Source organism: Macrotis lagotis, chromosome 2 (genome assembly GCF_037893015.1).
Source record: "Macrotis lagotis isolate mMagLag1 chromosome 2, bilby.v1.9.chrom.fasta, whole genome shotgun sequence".
In the NCBI taxonomy this organism is placed as follows: Eukaryota; Metazoa; Chordata; class Mammalia; order Peramelemorphia; family Peramelidae; genus Macrotis; species Macrotis lagotis.
The window spans coordinates 15,176,272-15,195,911 of record NC_133659.1 but is presented as its reverse complement, the minus strand read 5'-3'; the positions used below and the strand labels follow the sequence as shown (position 1 = coordinate 15,195,911).

The window sequence follows — 19,640 nt, the reverse complement described above, 5'->3', positions numbered from 1 at the left end:
CTTGGATGGGGCTGCAGGCTCCACTTTTATCTCCATTATCTTGTTGGCCCTTTTGTGTCTGCTGAGAACAAGGTGTTCACATGTGCCAGGCTCGGGCTCTCAGTGCTTAGCCCTTGAGGCTGGCAGGGCCTCCAGGACATGCTAGATAAAACTCTTCTCTGAAGCAGGTTTGCCACCTTCCCTCCTAGTCTGCTCTGCCCAGGTGGGGCCTCCCTGGCTGCCCTGCTCCTGGGCTGTGGGAGCAGGAAGGCTCAGGTTGCTTCATTCCTGCTCTTTTGGAGGGTCTCTGTCCTCTGTGCCTGTGAGCTTTAGGGTATCTCCTTTTGGTGGTTTAGGCTAAATGAAGATGCTTCCTGTAGTCTCTCCCTTTATTTGATAGTCACTATTTGATCTGTTACTCCTGTTTTATCATTTCTGGAGGACTTGTGTGGGATTTGGACTGTTTTGCTCTCATTCCTCCTATCGGTCAGCAAATGGATTCTTTCTTAACAGACAGGGCTAGACTGATTGCTGATATGGCAGATACTTGCCATATCAGCCACTGGAAGATAGAGTAAAGAGGTGAATGCTGCCTTCTGCTTTGGACAGTCATACCTTCAAAGCCCCATCTAACTCAGAATCGATGATCCTCTAATGCAAAACTAAAACTAGAAGAAAGGATAAAGATGAAAAGACTGGAAACAGCTTGAACAGCTCTGACCTGCCTGACCTGACTTTTTCACATTTTTCACATTCAGTCTAATTAAATCCAAGTTTCTGTGATGACTAATGTGCACTAATGTGCTATTTGGCCTTAGGGGAGCAAACCTCCCGTTCATTTCCTTCCCAAACCCCATTTTAGAAAAAGACTTGAGAAAGTGAGATTTGTCAGCCTTGGTAATAGTTTACTGCTTACCCTGAGATTTCAGAACAATGTTCTTTCCTCCTCAGATAGGACTGTATATTGTTGAAGCTACTGGGGATGTTCTCTGGGCTGCAGACTGGATCTTGTCGGCCTGAAATAGAGTGAGGAACAAGACAGAAAAAAAAAACAAAAGACATTTTCAAAGACTCCAAGGAATTTAATGGCTTCAGTCTTCATTTCTTTTTAGCACCAAAGTGTCCTCATTCAGAATCAAGTCTTTGCTAGCACTAGGGGTTGTTTTATTTCTGACTGTGAAAAGAAATATCTTTGTTGTATTGAATGTGCTTTGTTATCGTTTTGTTGTTCAGTCATTTCAGTCTTGGGCCTTTCTCAGCAAAGCTCCTGACATGGTTTACCATTTCCTTCTCCAGATCACTTTACAGATAAAGAAACTGAGGCAAATACACTGAAGTGACTTGTCCAAGGTTACACAACTAGTAAGTATCTCAGGCCAAGTTTGAATTCAGGAAGATGAGATCCAGTGCTCTGTCCACTGTGCCACTTAGCTGCCCCAGTGAATGTTCTATAGCCTGAATTATCTTTTTATTGATATATTCTCTAATTCTCATATCACGCATACCTGGAGCAGTTATACTCTAATCGCTGGCATATTATTGGTCAATCAGCCATCTTTTCTCTGTTTTGGTTGAAATTTGAGAAGAGAATTATAATTGCTATTTAGACTATAGGATTTAGAACTGGAAGAGATTGTCTAGCAGCTCATCCTCTTCATTTGAGTTAGGTGGCTTGTCCAAGGTCACACAGATAATAATCAGCAGAACTGGAATATCTAAATATTGTACTTTCCATGGTTCCTTTCTCCCCACCCATATTTTTAAGGTCAGTTACTTAATTGGATGGTTTAATACTTGATATTTGGATAAGTCTTAAAAATCTTTGATATTCAAAATCATTGAATTTACTTTTTCTTTTTTCTCTTCTTAGAATCTTTCTTGCAGTGACATAATGGAAAAGATCTTTCTGACTCCATGCTTAGAAGCTTCCATCCCTTGAAATCTGAAATTCTCAAGTGTAGAGGAGTGATAATCCCTTGAATATTGGCATTTTACTCTTATCAAGAAAAGAGTTTTGAGGTGAATAACATTTACCTCTTCGAAGGAACTGAGTCGACATTTGTAAAAGTGTTTGGGGGCCCATTCTTTCCTTGTGGCTCACGTGAAGAAGAATGATGAAGGAATGGCCCTCAATGACCATTGTGGTCCTCATAGGACTAACAGTCCGGTGGGCAGTTTCTCTGAATTCTTACTCAGGTAAGGTGTGTATGACTTTCAAGATGAAAAATGTTTTCTTCTTAATTTGTTTGGTAACAATTTGCAATTATATAATTGGGTCTCACTGATAAAGTAAAAAAAATAACTTCTAAATTTGCTCAAGCTACATCAGTTAATGGAGGCTTGCTTTATTCTTTCCAGTTGAGTACTTAATTTGTTTAAAGCAGGACCCTCTTGTTTGGGAGATACGGTGGTCTGTGGAGGTAATTCCCTCTTCAAAGGGTGATTCAAGAATGCAAGATGTGGTCAGATGCTGTTTATCATTTGGGTCACTTCACTACACGGGGACTTGTTTTCTTCCTTCGTAAAATGAGAGGGAGGTTGAGAGGCCTGCCTGCTCTCATACAGCACTAAACGTGTAAGCTTGTGAATTAGCCAGAACTGAGCAGACTGTGGAGGAGCATAGGACAGAATTTGTAAGCAGGGGTTCATGAACATTGACTTCAGGGAGAGCAGGATCTTAGAACTGGAGACTGAAGGAGCTTGTCCCTGAGAGTGAGTCTCCTCCAGCCCATGTTGACTAGCCTTGGCTGTTTTACAGTCTCCAGTGATGGGGAGACCACCACCACCCACCATTCCCCTCTGGATGCTGTTTATTGACAGGGCAACTTTCTTTTCTTTATCCTTGAATTTGCTCACTGCTTCTTCTTTCTCTCTCTCTCTCTCTGTCTCTCTCTCTGTCTCTCTCTCTCTCTCTCTCTCTCTCTCTCTCTCTCTCTCTCTCTCACTTTCTCTCAAGGCACAGAAGATTACATTGTGCCTCTTCTTTGAGATGACCCTTTGAGTGCTTGTGTCCTCCGGAGCCTTGGCCTGGCTTCCCCCTCTCAGCCTTATCAGGTGTGAACTTGAGCCCTTCAACCAGCTGGACTATCCTCACTGAGACTGTCTGTACAGAGCTGGGCTTTTTCTAGCCAAGTGAGAGAATCTGCAACTTCCCTGGTCTAAGTCCTTTCTTCATTTCCTTAGTCATCCATTTGTCTCTGTCTTGCAGCTCATTCCTTTTGTATAGTTTTTTAAACTTCTTTGAACAAGTATAGATATTCACAGTGTCTGGCACATGATATCATGAGTCAGAAGAAAAAAAAGAAAATGGAACAAACCAAGTAGAAGACTTTGCAAACAGCAGCACATGCACCTCTAAAGTACCATTGAATGATTTATTAACCCTACATGCAGAGTTACTGTGAGAGAGTTTGTTCTTGGCCCAATGGTTTCACACAAGATTTGTTCAATGGATTGTCAACAGAACTCTGGTTCTAGAGAGCAGTGAGGGGACCAGAGGATAGAGCACTGAGCCTGGAGTCAGGAGACCCAAGTTCAAGTCTAGCCTCCGACATTTGCTGCCCAAGTCTCTTTATCCCGTTTGTCTCAGCTTCCTCCTCTGTAAAATGGGAATGATGATAGTGCCTACCTTCCCGTGTTGTGAGCATCCAATGAGATAAGACCGTTTAACCACTGCCTATCAAAGAGCAGGTGCCACATGAAGGCTCCTTCCTTCTTATGCCCATCTGTCCATTCTCTTGGCAGAAGAACATGATTCTATGCCTACACTATGGCTTGTTCAGCCGTTCTCCAGGACCTGGGCTGCAGTGGCCACTTTCTGCACCATATAAGTGGCGAGGTTCTGAAGGGCCTTTCCAGATACAGTCGTCATGCAAAGAAAGTGTCTCACCCTCTGGGGCAGAGACACTGGTCATCCAGAGTCACTGCTACTTTCCTGATCCACCCTGGTTGGGTCAGAAAGGACGCATCTGCCTCTTGTGTGACTGACTCCCTTGTGGGCTCCTCTGTTTTCTGGGACATTTTTGAAATTGCCCTTGGGACACCTTTGATTCAAATTTCCTCACTGGTTCTTAATTTCTGTAATTCAAATGAGACTGATGATCACGATATACTGTCTTATTATTTTTTAAAAACGAGTTGCTGAATGAGTGTGTGTGTGTGTGTGTGTGTGTGTGTGTGTGTGTATGGACAGGGGGCTGGAGTTTTTCCTCTTCACTTTGCCTTGGCCAAGTCCTTTATCATCTCTCAGAGCATGGTGTCTGTTCTGCCTATCTCACGCTTGTGGAGCATTAAATCAGCACTTCTGAGCTGCAGTGTGCTATTCACAGCTAATGTATTAATAACTCAATAACTATAATAATCATCAGATTTTGAAGGGAATTCCTAAAGCATTTTGTCCTAAATAGAAGCAGAGTTGGAGTAAGTGGATAATCTCCTAAAGAGTTCATAGGAGGACAGAACACATAAGAACCCTGGTATGTTTTTAAAATGAAAGATATCTTTGATACAGTTAAGCCTGCTTAGTAAGTTTACATGTAAATTCATTTTAAGTGTGTATTTAAAGCAGTCAGTCATCATTAATACTTCCTATTTTGAAGAAGTTCCAAGACCTTGGGAAACCCTACCTAAATGTGATTTCTTATGGTGTTGGGGAAATTGTGGAACATTGATCCTATAAATGTCCCAGGTTGCCTCTCTTTGAGATTCTCCCAGCTGGTGCCCTGGACAGTGAGATCTTTTTCTTGTCCTTCCAAACTGTATCAGCCTCTCTCCAAGGGATAGTCAGTTTGTAATGTTGCCCAGCAGTCTCGTGATTTCCTTTTTCCTTCTCCTGTTATCAGAGGTGACTTTTACTATTAGAAAGGCAGAGAATAAGGGTAGGGAGAAGAGGGGTTAAACTTCACCCTAGTGTAATTTTTCTTGGTCTTTGGAATGAAAGCTGGCAGGCAGCTGGCCGTGAGGGAGGTGGACTACAGAGCCTTCCTCCTTGTTCTACGTGTGTTACTTTCATAGAAAGGACTTTAGTTCTCTTTGATCTTCTTATTTACAGTAGTTACCTTGGGATGTAGGACTTTCTCTGCAATTTTTCCACACTCTTTTGCCCATCCCTGCCCCATAAGGAAATGGCTGCTGTTCATCTGTCCTCTTGAAGTCCTATCACAATGAAAAGAAGTATTTTAATGTGTTCAAGTATTGATGTTTTGCTTTATGGGGCTCTGTTGTACATCCTTCTTCTTAGTTCCCAGATAGAGTATTGGAGAACCCAGAAAAACTAAAAATCTGTCCAATATTTCATAACAATTTTCAACATCATTGTCTGATGCCTTTTAACTTTAAAAGCTCTGGCAAGTCAGTACATTAGTTCTTACTCTTTTTTCATCTGACTTTTTCATTGTATTATATAAGCCTACCCACTTGGGATAAAAATGGCTTTTCTGACATGCTAAGAAGTTTGATTAGGAGCTGAGAAGAATTCTTAATAGTTAATGAATAGTTACAAGGTCTGTGATGTCTTTGTGATGGGTGCTTCTGATGTGTAGAATGTTAAAATGACACTTCCTATTATGAATTTTTTAAAATTATTTAAGGTAGTGGGGTTAATTGACTTGCCCAAGATCACAGAGCTAAACAATTATTAAGTGCCTGAGGTCAGATTTGAACTCCAGGGTTGGTGCTCTATCCACTCACTGTGCCACCTATCTGCACCCCCCCCCTGACAAATTAAAGCCCATTTTGTTTAGTTACTATAATAAATTTCCTAAATGTTTATTTTGGTTTACCCTTTGTCATATTTTCAGATGATTGGGCAGTGCTTATAGGTTAAACTTCCTTGGAAACTGCTCCCTCTCCAAAAGCCAAGTATGATGCAGAGAAAAGAAAGCCTTTCATTGACATTATCTCATTTTCTATAATTTACTCTCCATTTCTGATGTCAATATACCATCTGTACACTTAGCCCCTATTTCCCTGAATTGTATGAAATTTTCAAATTATCACCCTTTGACTAATCATTTGTTTTGATCCTGGTCACAAATTGCCAGCAGACCAAAGTTCTCCAAGGAACTGCCAGGAGGGTCCCAGGGTCTCCTAGGGTAATGGGACCTCAAAGATGAGGTCACCAAACCACCCAAGGCTTGTTTGCCATCTCTGTTGATCCCTTTGGAGTGATCACGTAAGTGTATGTTGCTAAGACTTGGGATTACCTTTCCTAGTTGTTTTGGCTCCTGTGAGAAGAAAGGTACAGTGACACTGGAAAGGAAGAAAATGAGCATGAATGAAGCTATTGCCATTTATACCAGACATTGTGCTGAACGCTTCATAAAGAGTATCTCATTTGGTGCTTGCAACAATTTTCTGAGGTTTGATCCCCATTTTACAAATGAGGAACCTCAGGCAAACAGGTTAATTGATTGGACCAGGGTCCCAGAGCTAGTAAGTGTCTGAGGTTGGATTTGAACTCAGACCTTGTTGACTCCAGGCCTAACACTTTTTCCACTGCACCTTATAGCTTCCTTTAGAGTAGTTAGTAATCAAGGTATGCTAGGCAGTGTTTGGTTAATTATTTATTTCCTTCCATTTACATGTTGTAGTTTGCAGTATTCTCACTCTCCCTAAAATTAAGGCAGAGGATTTTACTGTAAATAATTGTAGTCAAATTCTACTTTTTGAGAGAAAGAAGATCTTCATTTTAAGGCATAATCATATGTAGAGTATACAGCCAAAAGAAGTATTTGCTTCTTAAATTTCAGTGTAATTTGACATAATACAATAATTAAAACATAAAGTTAAAAGTATTCTGAACAGAGCAGTTTTCTTAAGAATAAGACTAAACACAGAGTTAAAGCTATATAGATACACAATGCTATATTTTCTTTGTCTAATTCTGAATTTAACATACATGAATTTGTTGAATTAATCACAGTGGTAGGAATCCTTTTTGCCCTTCCCAAGTGAAGCTCCCTTAGGTACAGTTGGGCTGTCCTTCTGGGTTGGTTTAAGGGCACTTTAGCAGTTTAAAAAAACTTAAGTACTAATTTCATAGACAGTGTCAGCTGAATTTATTGAACTAGGTCAGACTCTGGATAGAAACTTGTTTCTCAACCCTAAAGAGAGTCATTATCCATTCTTCTGTTTGGTGGAGAATGGTGATAAATTCCTCCACATTGGCCACAAGTCTAGAGCAATTTGGGAAAATCTGGATACTTGGATTTTCAGGTATAGGAAATTGTGTAAGATCCATTTTGACCTTAGGTCCACAACAAACTAAGAATTATAGAAAAGGGATGTATGTTTTTTAAATGATGAAAAGATTATAGAGAATTCTTGATAATAATAGATATTTTTATTTGTATAAAATACCTAAAATAAAATTATCATGTTAGTTATTTGAGAGATAAGGTGACTTGTGAATTGTCTATTTTTATTTCTCCTTCAGATTCACTTTGGTTTTGAAAATATTTTTTCAGTACTTAAGATCACAGAACCATAAATGATAGAAAATGTAGAACTGTAAAAAAAACTGTAGTTTTGTTTGCATGACAAAACTTTTGTGAAGTATTTCAAATACAAAACAACATAAGTGCCAAAATATGTGTTAGAGACAATAAACACTGAGATGTGAGAAGAGGGAAGAAGTGAGTGTTGGTCATACTCAGCAGGGTCTTTACTCACACCTCTTACCTCCATTAATGCATTTCCCCTTCCGTTGGGAGAAGGCTGGACTCAGGAGATCTTCTTTTTCAATTTCCCCCACCTTCAAATCCTCCAGCACCCAAAGGGCAGTGAAACTGTGCAAACCCTTTGATGCAGCAAAACCACTACTAAGTCTGTTTCCCAAAGAGATCAAGAAATAGGAGAAAAGACCTTTCTGTAGCAGAAATCATGAGGGATGGCACTTCAGAAAAGCCTAGAAAGACTTGCACGAACTAATGTTCAATTAAGTGAGCAGCACCAGAACAACATTATACACACTAATAACATTGGGTCATGATCAACTCAGTTCAATCAAAGACAATTCTAAAAGACTTGTGTTAGAAAATACCATCCATATCCAGAGAAGGAGCTATGGAATTTAAATGTAGACCAAAGCTTATATCTTCAGTTTTTTAAAAGTTGTCTTATATATTGTGTTTTTTTCTAACATTTTTCCTGTTTTTGATTTGATTCTTCTTTTGCAACGTGAGTAATATGGATCTATGTTTAGCATGACTCTACACATGTATCGTGTATGTTAGATTGCTTTCTGTCGGGGAAAGGGGGGGAGGGGAGACAAGGGAAGGGAGAGAAAAAATGTAAAACCCAGAACCTTGCAAAAACAGATTATTGGAAACTACCATTGCATGTAGGCAGAAAAATAAATAAATATTAGATAAAATCTTTTTTGCAGAAGGTGGAATATTATTTGAGAATTGAAGGAAGCCAGGAGACAGAGTTGAGGATAGAGGGCATGAAGGACAGTGAAAATGTGCAAAACAGAGGAGTTGAGTGTCCTAGGATCATACAAGAGGCTAGAATCTGTGGGGAGGAGAGTAAAGTAGGAGAAGCCTGGAAAGGTCAAGATGATGAGATTATGACTGGGTTTCAAAGCCAAAAATAGGATTTTTATGTTTGATCTTGGGGATCAGAGGGAGCAATTGGAGTTTACTGAACAGGATTGGACTTGTACTTTAAAAACTCTATGCCCACCTGAGTATAGAGTATGGAGTAGACTAGGGAGAGACTTCAGACATTCTTAGCTCACACTGAGCAGGTGGTCTGTTCAAACTGTGTGGACACTTTTCATGTTTACTCCAGGGTAATGATACCTACCTTATACTGTATAGTTGGTTTTAAGTCCAAGAGTAGAGTTATGTGTTGTTGTTCAGTCATTTTTCAGGTTTGTCTGATACTTTGTGTCTCCATCTGAAATTTTCTTGGTGAAAATACTGAAATGGTTTACCATTTCCTTCTTCAACTCATTTTACAAATGATGAGGCAAATAGAGTATGGGGCTTGCCCAGGGTCACACAGCTAGTGAGTATCTGAGATCAGATTTGAATTCAGGAAGGTGAGTCTTCCACTGAACTGCTCAGGATCATATGTTGCTGCTATTTTAAATTTAATTTATCATCTACTAAAATTTAATTTATTCATTTGCAAAAAATAAACCTACTCCAAACTAAACCCAGTTTCTCATAAATAAAAGTTCACAATTTTAGGGAGAAATCAACAACCTGAGTCTTTTGTCTCCATAGCAGACACATGTGAAATCCCCTGGGCACTGCCCTTGCTGGAGGCTGGCATCCCCCTCTGCATCCCACCCCGATCTGTCCTGCCTCTGTGGCTGCCAGTAGTCTTCCAGACCAGAACACCAGAGTCCCCACTTGGGAGGAGCTCAGGCCCTTGACCCTGCCCTCCTGGGAGAGTCCTGGCCTCCTCATCTTCCTAGCTGTTTTCCACCCTTCTCCCTTTTAGTCAGAGAAGCACTGCTGTCCTTCCTTTGGCTTTCCATACCAGAACCTCTGCCCTATTTATGTTTTTTTCTCCATTGGACTGTAAGCTCCTAGAGGGCAGGAACTGTCCCCTTTTTATATTTGTCTTCCTGTTGCTCAGCATAAGGTTGGCTCGTTGTGTTGTGGTGGAGTCCTTTTTCAGTCATGTCAGACTTGGGAGTGTTTTGGCAAAGATAATGGAGGAATTTGCATTTCCTTTTCCAGCTCAGAGGAAACTGGGTCAAACAGGGTGAAGTTGACTTGCCTAGGGTCCCCCAGCTCGGACATGTTAGAGACCAGACTTGAATACAGGGAGAGGATTCTCCCTGATTCCAAACTTGGGCTCTGTCCTGTATCATCTGCTGCCCAGGCTTAATGCTGGAAAGAAAAAGTGTTTATTAAAGCTTAGGCCAGGCCCTGGAGTATCAGCCCTTCCTGAAGATGACCCTCTCTGAGGGGAGCAGGGGCCACCCAGGGTTGGGGAGCTGACATTTAGGACTGGCAGTCCCTTGACACATACTTCCTAGGAGCTGGGGAAGAGAAGATGGGCATACTGGAGTCCAGGCAGGAGGTGTGGGGAGTGCCTCAGGACAATTGTGTGATTGAACAGGATGTGAAGGGGAAGCCTGGTCTTGACCATGGGGCCTGCTGGTATAGATAGTGGACACAGCGCTATTGATGGTACTCCAAGGCACCAATTAGGTGGGCTGGGAGCTCCAAACAGGGAGGCGAATCTTTGGACTCTGGATCCTGGACTCCAGGCTGTTGCAGTCTAGCTGACCCAGTGGGGTCACTAGGGGCTCCTGGCAGTGTCCAGGAAGGCCCTCTTGAGCTGAAGATGAACTCTGACCTGATTCCAGGGATGCCCTGCTCTTGCAGGCCAGAGAAGAAGGTTTCAGGAGCAGTGGGGTTGGCCCACCCAGGGCAGTGGTTCAGAAAGGAGACCCCAGGCCCATTTTCTCTTTCCTATGAGGACCATGGCTGCTGCTGCGACTACTGCATCACTCTGCTTCTACTCAATGACCTCTTATGAAGTGCTTGCCATTTGCCAGCCTGGCGTCCTTGCCAAGAAGCAGAAGAATGTAAGGGGAGGGCTTGTTTTTAAAAAACCCTCCTAACTTGTGAGCGTAGGGGCTTGAATAAAAGGCCATGTTGGAGGATTCAACAGCACATCAGGAAGATGCCTCATGAATTAAAGGGGAAAGGCATATTCAACCAGCCACAGAGCATCCATTAAGACTAGCACAGGCTGATTTTTCTGAGAGTTGTGCAAATCTAATAAAAGAACTTTAAATTAAGTGGAAAGCAAGGGAGAAATCTTCCCTTTGCATATTCACCAAACTCAAGCTAGATTTTTTTTTGGGGGGGGCGAGGAACTGCAACGTAGGCAGTAGGACCAGTGCAAGGAGGCATGATTGACCTCATCGGCCTTTGTGACTGTGGCCTTGAAGAAGGTGGGCCCAATTCCATTGAGAGGGGATGATGCAGGATCAGCTAGCTGAAATAACTTTTTCCAGTTAACACATCTATCGTGGGTGCCCCATATGTGAGGGGATTCCACCTTAGTGCTATCCTGCTTCAGGGCATTTTCCTGCCCTTCTGGGACTTATCAAAGCAAATATGAGGAGGGTGGAAAAAGTGGAGGGGTTTTGGTGGATGGGAATGTTGATAGGCAGCTGGGAATACTCAAGAAGATAGGAAAGATTGAAGGGTAGAGGAGAGGAGATGGGTGTAGGAGTCATCTACTGAAAGAGTTGGGAGGAGAGAGTGTAATAGAAGTGGATTACAAAGGAAAAGCAGTTATATTGACATATATCACTTATCAGTCTTTAGTCAGCCTCCATCACTTCTTTCTCTGGACGGGGATAGCATTTTTCATCATAGGTCCTTTGGGTTTTGGATCATCGTATTGCTGAAAATAGCAGTTATTTATGCAGTGTTGTTACTATCTGTGTTCCTATTGTTGTTACTATAAAGTTCTGGTTTTGCACACTTCACTTTGCACCAATTCATGTAAATCTTTCCAGGTTTTTTTGAGAGCATCCTGTTCATCATTCCTTATAGTTCTGTAGTATTACATTACAGCCATATACCACAACTTGGTCAGCCATTCCCCAGTTGATGGGCATCCCCTCAACTTGCAATTCTTTGCCACCACAAGATGAGCCTCTATAAAATAATTTTAAATGACCAAGCCCCCCTTTTTTAAAAGTTCTCTTTGGGATGCAGACCCAGTTGTGGTATTGCTGGATCAAAGGGGATGCACAGTTTTATGGCCCTTTGGGCAAGGTTCCAAATTATGCTCCAGAATGAATCAACATACTTTAGTGTTCCAAGTTGCCACATCCCCTGCAACATTTGTCATTGTCCTTTTTTGTCATATTAGCCAATCTGATAGGTGTTGTTCCAATGTGCATTTCTCTGCTTTGGAGTGATTTAGAATATTTTTTCAAATGACTATAGAAAGCTTTGATTTTTGTCTGAAAACTGTCATTTATTAGAGGATGATTTCTATTCTTATATATTTAACTCAGTTCTCTATATATATATTTAAGGAATGAGGCTTTTATAAGAGAAACTTGTAATTTTTTCATTTCATACTGTGTATTTCCCTCCATCCTATTCCCCTGCCCCCATTTCTCTCTCTCTCTCTCTCTCTCTCTCTCTCTCTCTCTCTCTCTCTCTCTCTCCCTCCCTCCCTCTCCCTCCCTCCATACCTCCTCAGAAGTTTTATTTTTGACCACTACCTCCCACAATCAATCCTTCTTTCTATTAGTATTAGCACCCCTCTTCTCTTTTTCCCTTTCTCTCTTACTTTCTTGTAGGGTAAGATAGATTTTTATAACCAACTGAGTCTATATTTTATTCCCTCTTTGGATTCATTCCAATGAAAATAAGTGTTGTAATGCATTATCTGCCACACCCACTCTGCATTTTCCACTCTACTATAAAAGCTCCTTTATGCTTTTTTTATCTGAGATAATTTACCACATTATACCTCTACCTGCCCCTTTCTCTCAGTACATCTTTCTTTTTCATCACTTAATTTTATTTTTTAGATACCCTTCCATCTTAGTCAATTTACACTTGTGCCTGCCCTCTATGTATACTTCTTCTAATTGTCCTAAGAAAGATAAAACTTCTTAGGAGCTAAAATATTATCTTTACAGATAGGAACTGTAAATAATGTCTTATTGAATCCCTAATTATTTCTTTTGCCTATTTACCTTTTTTATAATTCTCTTGAGACTTATATTTGAAAGTCATATTTGTTTATTCAGCTCTAATCTTTTCATCAAGACTGCTTGAACATCTTCTATTTCATTAAATATCCAATGTTTCCCCCTGAAGGATTGTACTTAGTTGTTGCTGAGTAGATGATTCTTAGTTTAATCCTAACTCCTTGGCTAGGTTTCTTGAGAAATGAGACCTTTATCAATGAAACTTGTAAATTTTTTCAGTTATGATTAATATGTATGACCCTCCATCCTATTTCCTATTCCTGCTCCCCACCCTGTTTATCCTTCTGTCTCTCTTTTTCCTTTTACCTTAGAAAAGTGTCTTGTTTCTGACCATCACTACCCACAATCTGTCCTCCCTTCTGCCAGTACCCCTCTTTTTCTTATCCTCTTTCCATCTTAATTTCCTGTAGGGTAAGTTAGATTCCTGTGCCCAATATCATTCCAATCTCTCCGATCTTTTAACATAGAAGCTGATAAATCTTGAGTGTTCTTGACTGTGGCTCCATAATACTTGAATTGTTTCTTTCTGGACGCTTGCAATATTTTCTTGATCTGTGACTTCGGGAATTTGGGTATAATATTCCTGGGAGTTTTCATTTTAGGATTTCTTTCAGGAGGTGATCAGTAGATTCTATCAATTTCTATTTTCCTTCTAGTTCTGGGATATTAGTGCAGTTTTTCTTGATAGTTTCTGGAAAGATCATGTCTAGGCTCTTCTTTTGCTCCTTTAAGATGGTCATCAGAAATTCTTAAATTATATCTCTTCAATTTACTTTCTAGGTCAGTTTTTTCAATGAAAAATTTCACATTTTCTCCTGTTCTTTTATTCTTTTGATTTTGTTTCATTATTTCTTGATGTCTCATGGAGTTAGTAGTTTCCACTTTACCAGTTCTAATTTTTAAGGATTTTTTTTTTCATTGAGCTTTTATGTCTCCTTTTTTTGGGCAAATTATGCTTCCTCCAATGCCAACAAAGGGTCCTCTGTAATTTCTTTCTGACCTTCTGACCAGAAGGCCACCAATTATACTTCCTAATTTTTAAGGAATTATTTTCTTCATTGAGCTTTTATATCTCTCTTTTTTTTTTCCTTTGGCATATTTTGCTTCTTAAGGTATTCTTCTCTTTCATGAATTTTTGTACATCTTTTTCCATTTGATTAATTCCACTTTTTTAAAGGTGTTCTTTTGAGTGATTTTTGTGCTGCTTTTACCTTTTACCTATTATGTTTTTTAATGTCTCATTTTCTTCAGTTTTTTTGTGCCTCCTTTACAAAGCTCTTGACTCTTTTTTCATGATTTTCTTGAGTTACTCTCATTTCTTTCCCCAAATTTTCCTCTCTCTCTCGCACCTAATTTTTAAAATCCCTATTGAGTTCTTCCACCAATTCTTTTTGTGCCTTTGACCAATTCACATTTTTTTGAGACTTTGATTGTAGCTGTTTTGACTTTGTTTTCTTTTTCTGAGTTTATTTTATTTTTCCTATAACTATAGTAATTTTTTATGGTCAAGTTCTTTTTGTTGTTGTTTGCTTATTTTTTCCAGCCTATTTTTTGATTTTTAACTCCATGTTAAAGTTGCACTTCGCTTCCAGGATGGAGGGGATAACTCTTCTAAGCTTTACATTTTTTAATGTTGCTTTTTCAGAGCTTGTTCTGAAGGCCTGTAAGTTTTCAGTTCTTCTGAGGTGGTATGATTTAAGGAGAGGTGTGGTCACTGATCCCTTGACCTGTGCTCTATGGTCTGTGGGTGATCACAGGCACTCTTTTCTGCCCTGGTACTATGACCAAGCTCCCTGTTCCCCAGCTGCTGCATGCTCTAGGGTGCACTTGCTCTTTTTTGCCCTGGGGCTATGATCCTGAATCATGCATGGGCAATGCAACAGAGTCCTACCTCCAATGCCAACAAGGAGTCCACTGTAATTTCCTTCTGACCAGAAGGCCACCACTGCAGATTCTTCATCCTGAGACCTCACAGCAGATTTGCTTAGGGTCAGGTCTACCCTAGGCTGCATTCACTCTCACTTTAGTGAGACAGACTTTCTTTGCTGACATTCTGTTGTTTGGGGATGGAAATTTGTTTCACCCCCCTCTTTTTGTTGGTGTATCCACCCCAGAATTCATATGATACATTATTTTAAAGTTATTTGGAGGGGAATTTGAGAAAACTCAAGTGAGTCTCTGCTTTTACTTGATTATCCTGCTCCAAACTCTACTTATCAAAGTGTTTTAAAAAATGAGTAAGTTCATTGGTCCCAGCTAGGGAAGCCCGGATCTAGAAAAAGAAGAAATTTCTCAGCCTTTTGAGTCGATCATCTCTGAAGAATTTACAGAGGACGTAATGTTTGTCCTTCATATTCGAAAAAGACCAGGGATGGCTGAGTGCCGCAGTGGATAGAGCACCGGTCCTGGAGTCAGGAGGACCTGAGTTTCAATCTGGCCTCAGACACTTAATAATTACCTAGCTATGTAACCTTGGGCAGGCCACTTAACCCCATTGCTTTAAATTTAAAAAAAATTTTTTAAAAGAAAAGAAAATGACCAAGACCTCAGGGAGGTGATGCCATGACAATCATGTGAATTGGCTTTGGTGATGGGGTGCTGTGCTAGGTCACCAGTCTCACTTTCTCCTCTGGAGCCATCTGGGTCCAGTGACAAGATCAGGACAACTGGAGATGGCCCCAGATGCGAGGCAATCAGGGTTAAGTGATTTGCCCAAGGTCACACAGTTAGTGAGAATCAAGTGTCTGAGGCCAAATTGGAACTTCCATCCTCCTGACTCAAGACCAGTGTTCTATCCACTGTGCCACCCAGTGCAGAGAACATAGAAAAGGATTGTACAGTTTTAAAAGTGGTGGGCATCACCTATGGGGGCAGCATTGATATGGATAGAACTTGGAACCATGAAACATTAAAGAAATTATCTTAGAGACCCCAAAGATAATTCTTTACTTTTTATACATTTCAAAGTTTTAAACCTAATAACCATCAACAAAAGCCAATCAAACAAGGTAAAGAATTTTGCCTATAAAAAAGCCTGTCTTGAACCAGGCAGAAATTATCAATCAAGATACTTTGCTCTTTATCTTCTGGGCTTGCTAGAAATTCTGCTGCCTTTGACTCTGGTTTCCTTTTTTTCTTGAAAATATTCTATTAAGAAAAATTGATTTCTGGTTTAGGGGGACAAAGCTCTTTAGACTAGAGTTTATTAAAAATCTAGCAACTTTCAATAATTAGCTGAAGATTCTAAAGGAAAACATCTAAGTAGCAACATAGATCAACAATATCACTGGCAGGTTGTAAGGTAAGGTTACCAAAACGCATGAATGCTCCCAAATCAGCCATCATATCTTCCAAGGTTCCTTGCCTATGTTAAGGTTGAGAAATTCCCCCTGTCAGAAAACATTAGAACTTAAAATGCATATAAATAAATTTAAATGAGCAATTTCTAACTAGAAAAGTTGAAAAGCGAATAAGGGAGAAGACTTTATCTTTCTCCCAGCAGATTAAATTTACCTTTTCCTTTGTCAAGTTGTGATGAATTTCATGAGCTGTCTTCTAAGGGCAAAACTGTCTTAGATTACTAAAGAAAGTCTAGTTGAGTTGTGCCCAAGTGATGGTTTTCCTTGTTTCTTTGTTTTGAACTCCATGTCTTTACATTCACTTTTTCTGGGGGGCTTCTGGTCTGTCTTCTCATTCTTCAGCCTTCTTCCTGTACTGATGCTGGATTAGTTTGGTCTCTGTCTGCTTCTGAAGGGAAGGTCTGGCTGCTCTTATCACTACTTTCTTGGGATATCAAGTGTTATGTTATTATAGACTGGGGACTTGCAGGATGCCAGTGCTTTCCCCAGAATGAGCTCAGTAAGTTCCTGCCCTGGATTTAGGTCTGAGTCCTCAGATCAATGCCAGGTTCATCCACTGTCAGTTGTGGGGAGCTCTGCTGCTTCAGAAGGGGACAATTGTGGGTTCCCCTCTGGTCTACTATTCACACTGGAGTGAAGCTGTCTGAGCCTTGGGTTCTGACTACTCCCTAGGACTTGGGATGACCATGTCCTGGGCCCAGTCCCATCTGTTGTGGATCTATGACCCAGAAGGGAGTAGGGGCCCCAGAGCTGCCAGTCGGCCCCTGTTCCTGTGCTCCAGTGGTACCTTGGTCTGGGACCTTTTCTTGCTTGTTGTTTGTCCTTCATTCTTGAAGAAGATCCTGATATCAGAGAAGTGATGCCATGACATACATGTGAATTGGATTTGAGTGGGGGCTGGGCTAAGTCACCAGCTTCACATGTCTATCCCTAGTCCTCAGGAGTGGCTCAAGAAGAATCCACACAATCCAAACCCAAAGCTCAAGGGACTTCACCCCTGAGGCCTGTGAATAGCAGACCAGAGGGGAACCCACCATTCTGCCCTTCTGAAGCAACAGAGCTCCCCGCAGCTAATGGTGGCTGGTCACTCTGGGCAGGTCCAGATCAGGAGGTGGAGAGGGAAGTCAGGGAGGGACTTGCCCAAGGTCCCCCAGCTCCTGAACTTCAAGAGTCTGAGGTGGGCTTGGCGTGGGAAGAGAAGGAGGGTCAGGCTGCCGATCCAGGAAGCTCACCAGTAGGAGTCGCTGTGTGAGTGGGGCCCTGATGGCAGTTAGCTCATCTGGGGGCCATTTCAGAAGCACTCTTCAGCATTCATGGTGTCCTGTTTCTCCAGGGTGGTCATTAGAGCTGGCAGCAAAGGCCCTGGAGGTTCCTTCTGAATCAGAGGACATTGATGAGGAAAGCGGAGAAGGTTCCAGTGAGGTGCAGAAACAGCACCATGCATAGAGTCTTCAGTCTTTCAGATAATAATTCATTTTATAGGGAAAAAGTCATAATTCTCAGGGTGTCATGAAGACGAGCACTCTCCACTTTGGATTTGTTCTGTTTGGTGCCGAGGGAAAAGATACACAATGGTGGGTCCCAGTGACAAAGAGGCAAATGGAAGGGGTCCCCCTGGAATGAGAGGCCAAGCCAAGGCTCTGGGGTTATCAGGGCAGCTCTGAGAGGAGCCTTCCATCTCCAAAATCTTGGGAGTCTTCAGTCTCAGGAGAAAGAGGGAAAAAGGAGAAACAAATCTGTTAGTTTCTTAATGAAGAAAAATAGGTTTTAGAGGGAAGGGATGGTAGAGGGCCCTACAGTAGTATCTGTAATCCCCACTTTCAAAGCTTGCCTTTCAGTTTGTAAACTCTTGGTAAAAGAGGTCATCAAGAAATGTATGACCAAAAAAGATGGTGGGTGGATTGTGTGGCAATACTGAAGTATGGCAAGAAGGCAACTTGTGTTCCCTATCATCGATGGTGAAGTGGATTGAGTCAAAAAGACCAGAGTTCAGATTTGGCCTCAGACACTTAGTAGGTGTGTGACTCACCCTGTCTGTCTCAGTTTCTTCAACTGTAAAATGGGGGTGATGATAATAGTACCCACCCCACAGGGCTGCAGCAAGGATCCCTGGGGATTATATGTATAGCATACTTAGTGGAGTGCCTGGCTGACAATGGGAGTTTGGTAAAGGCCTGCTCTGGCCTTTCTTCCTTCAAGAAACATAAAAGTTACATGTTGGGAGGAATGCCAGTGGTAGAATTATGGGATGATATGGATGGAGCCCCCAGGACCTGCTGGCCATTCTGGAGGCCCCCCCCCCCATGGTCACCTACCCAACCAAGTCTCTGAGGAGCAGTGCCCAGGTGTGGGGAGTTGTGACTGAAAGCTGGTCCTGGAGCTACCTGTTCAGGAAGACTGCGCATCACAATGAGGCATGCTGTGCTCAATGCCCTGTCCTGGTTTTGTTCTCGCTTTTCATTCCAGGTGCTGGAAAACCTCCCATGTTTGGAGACTATGAAGCCCAGAGACACTGGCAAGAGATTACTTTCAATTTGCCTGTCAAGCAATGGTATGGACAAGTCATCATCATCCTGCTGCTTGCAATTCCATACACTTTTAGCCTTTTTTATAGGAGAGAGCAATCAAATACATGAAAAATCTTCATGTTAAAAAGAATTGTCTTCCATTCACCTGAACAGTGAATGATGCTCCTTTATCTACTTTCCAGGCTGTTATTCTATTTGTCCTCTGTCTTGGGGACTTTCTTGAGTGAAGCCCATCCCAAAGGCAGAGAAGACTTGGGCATGTTGGGAACTGCTCAATAAGAGACTGGAGGTTAGATCAGATCACTGGCAGCCCCACCTGCTAGAGAAGCCAGGCAGGGGTGGGATTGAGGGCCCAGGGGGGCTGGCTCAGCAAGGACGAGGGCCCCCTCCTCTCCAGAGCCTGTAGGGTCAAGGCAGAAGGAGCTGCCGATCTGTTGAGGGGTGAGAGGTGAGCAGGTAGAGGGTGGGGCTGGGGAAGGCTTGAGGAAGGAAGAGAAGGTTTGGACAGCTGCCATGGAAAGGGCACCAGTTGGGGAGGACAGGCCTCTGGGGCAATGAGGCAGAGACTGGCGGGGGGGTTGGTAGATGGGATGAAACCAGAGGTGTGGCACTGAGTTCAAGGATGCTAGGGAAGTGAGCAACTCCTCTTCATCCCTTTGATGGGTGCTCCAGATCCCATGTCTGGTGGTGTCTGGGTGACCTTGGGCAAGTCACTTCACATCAGAGACCCACAAAATGAAAGAGTTGGACATTTCTGGCTGAGAGAGGTTATTTCTTGCATTACTTCCCTGCTAGATGCATTCCACATCCAACCTTGTTTATATTTATCTTTTTACCTCTCTCAACTGGCACTGGCTTGGTATCTAAGAGGCCCTTAATGTGTGCTTGGGAACGGGTTTATTCAGGGAGTGTTTCCTTTGGAAACATTGTCCTGGATGACTTGGTCTTGCCCAGTTGCTGAGGTGTCTTCCAGCCTGTTGGCCTCTTACATATGGACTTGGGGACCTTTCCAGTTCTTTGGGTAGTCTGCATTGTCCAGACCAGGTGGACAGAGTGGGATGA

At 41.9% G+C, this 19,640-nt stretch overlaps 1 protein-coding gene across 4 annotated transcripts in view; it reads left to right on the top strand.

Annotated features, from left to right (window-relative positions):
* The window catches only part of ALG6 (ALG6 alpha-1,3-glucosyltransferase), a 47,042-nt gene that overhangs the window by 3,649 nt on the left and 23,753 nt on the right, over positions 1 to 19,640 (top strand). For 2 of the 4 annotated variants that reach the window (XM_074221261.1, XM_074221262.1), the window contains exons 2-4: positions 1,276 to 1,341; positions 1,850 to 2,175; positions 18,517 to 18,601. In XM_074221261.1, coding sequence (XP_074077362.1) covers positions 2,091 to 2,175; positions 18,517 to 18,601 — 170 coding nt within the window. In that variant the 5' untranslated portion in view covers positions 1,276 to 1,341; positions 1,850 to 2,090. The remainder of the gene's footprint in view (positions 1 to 1,275; positions 1,342 to 1,849; positions 2,176 to 18,516; positions 18,602 to 19,640) is intronic. The other 2 variants (XM_074221264.1, XM_074221263.1) reach the window with 2 other exon arrangements.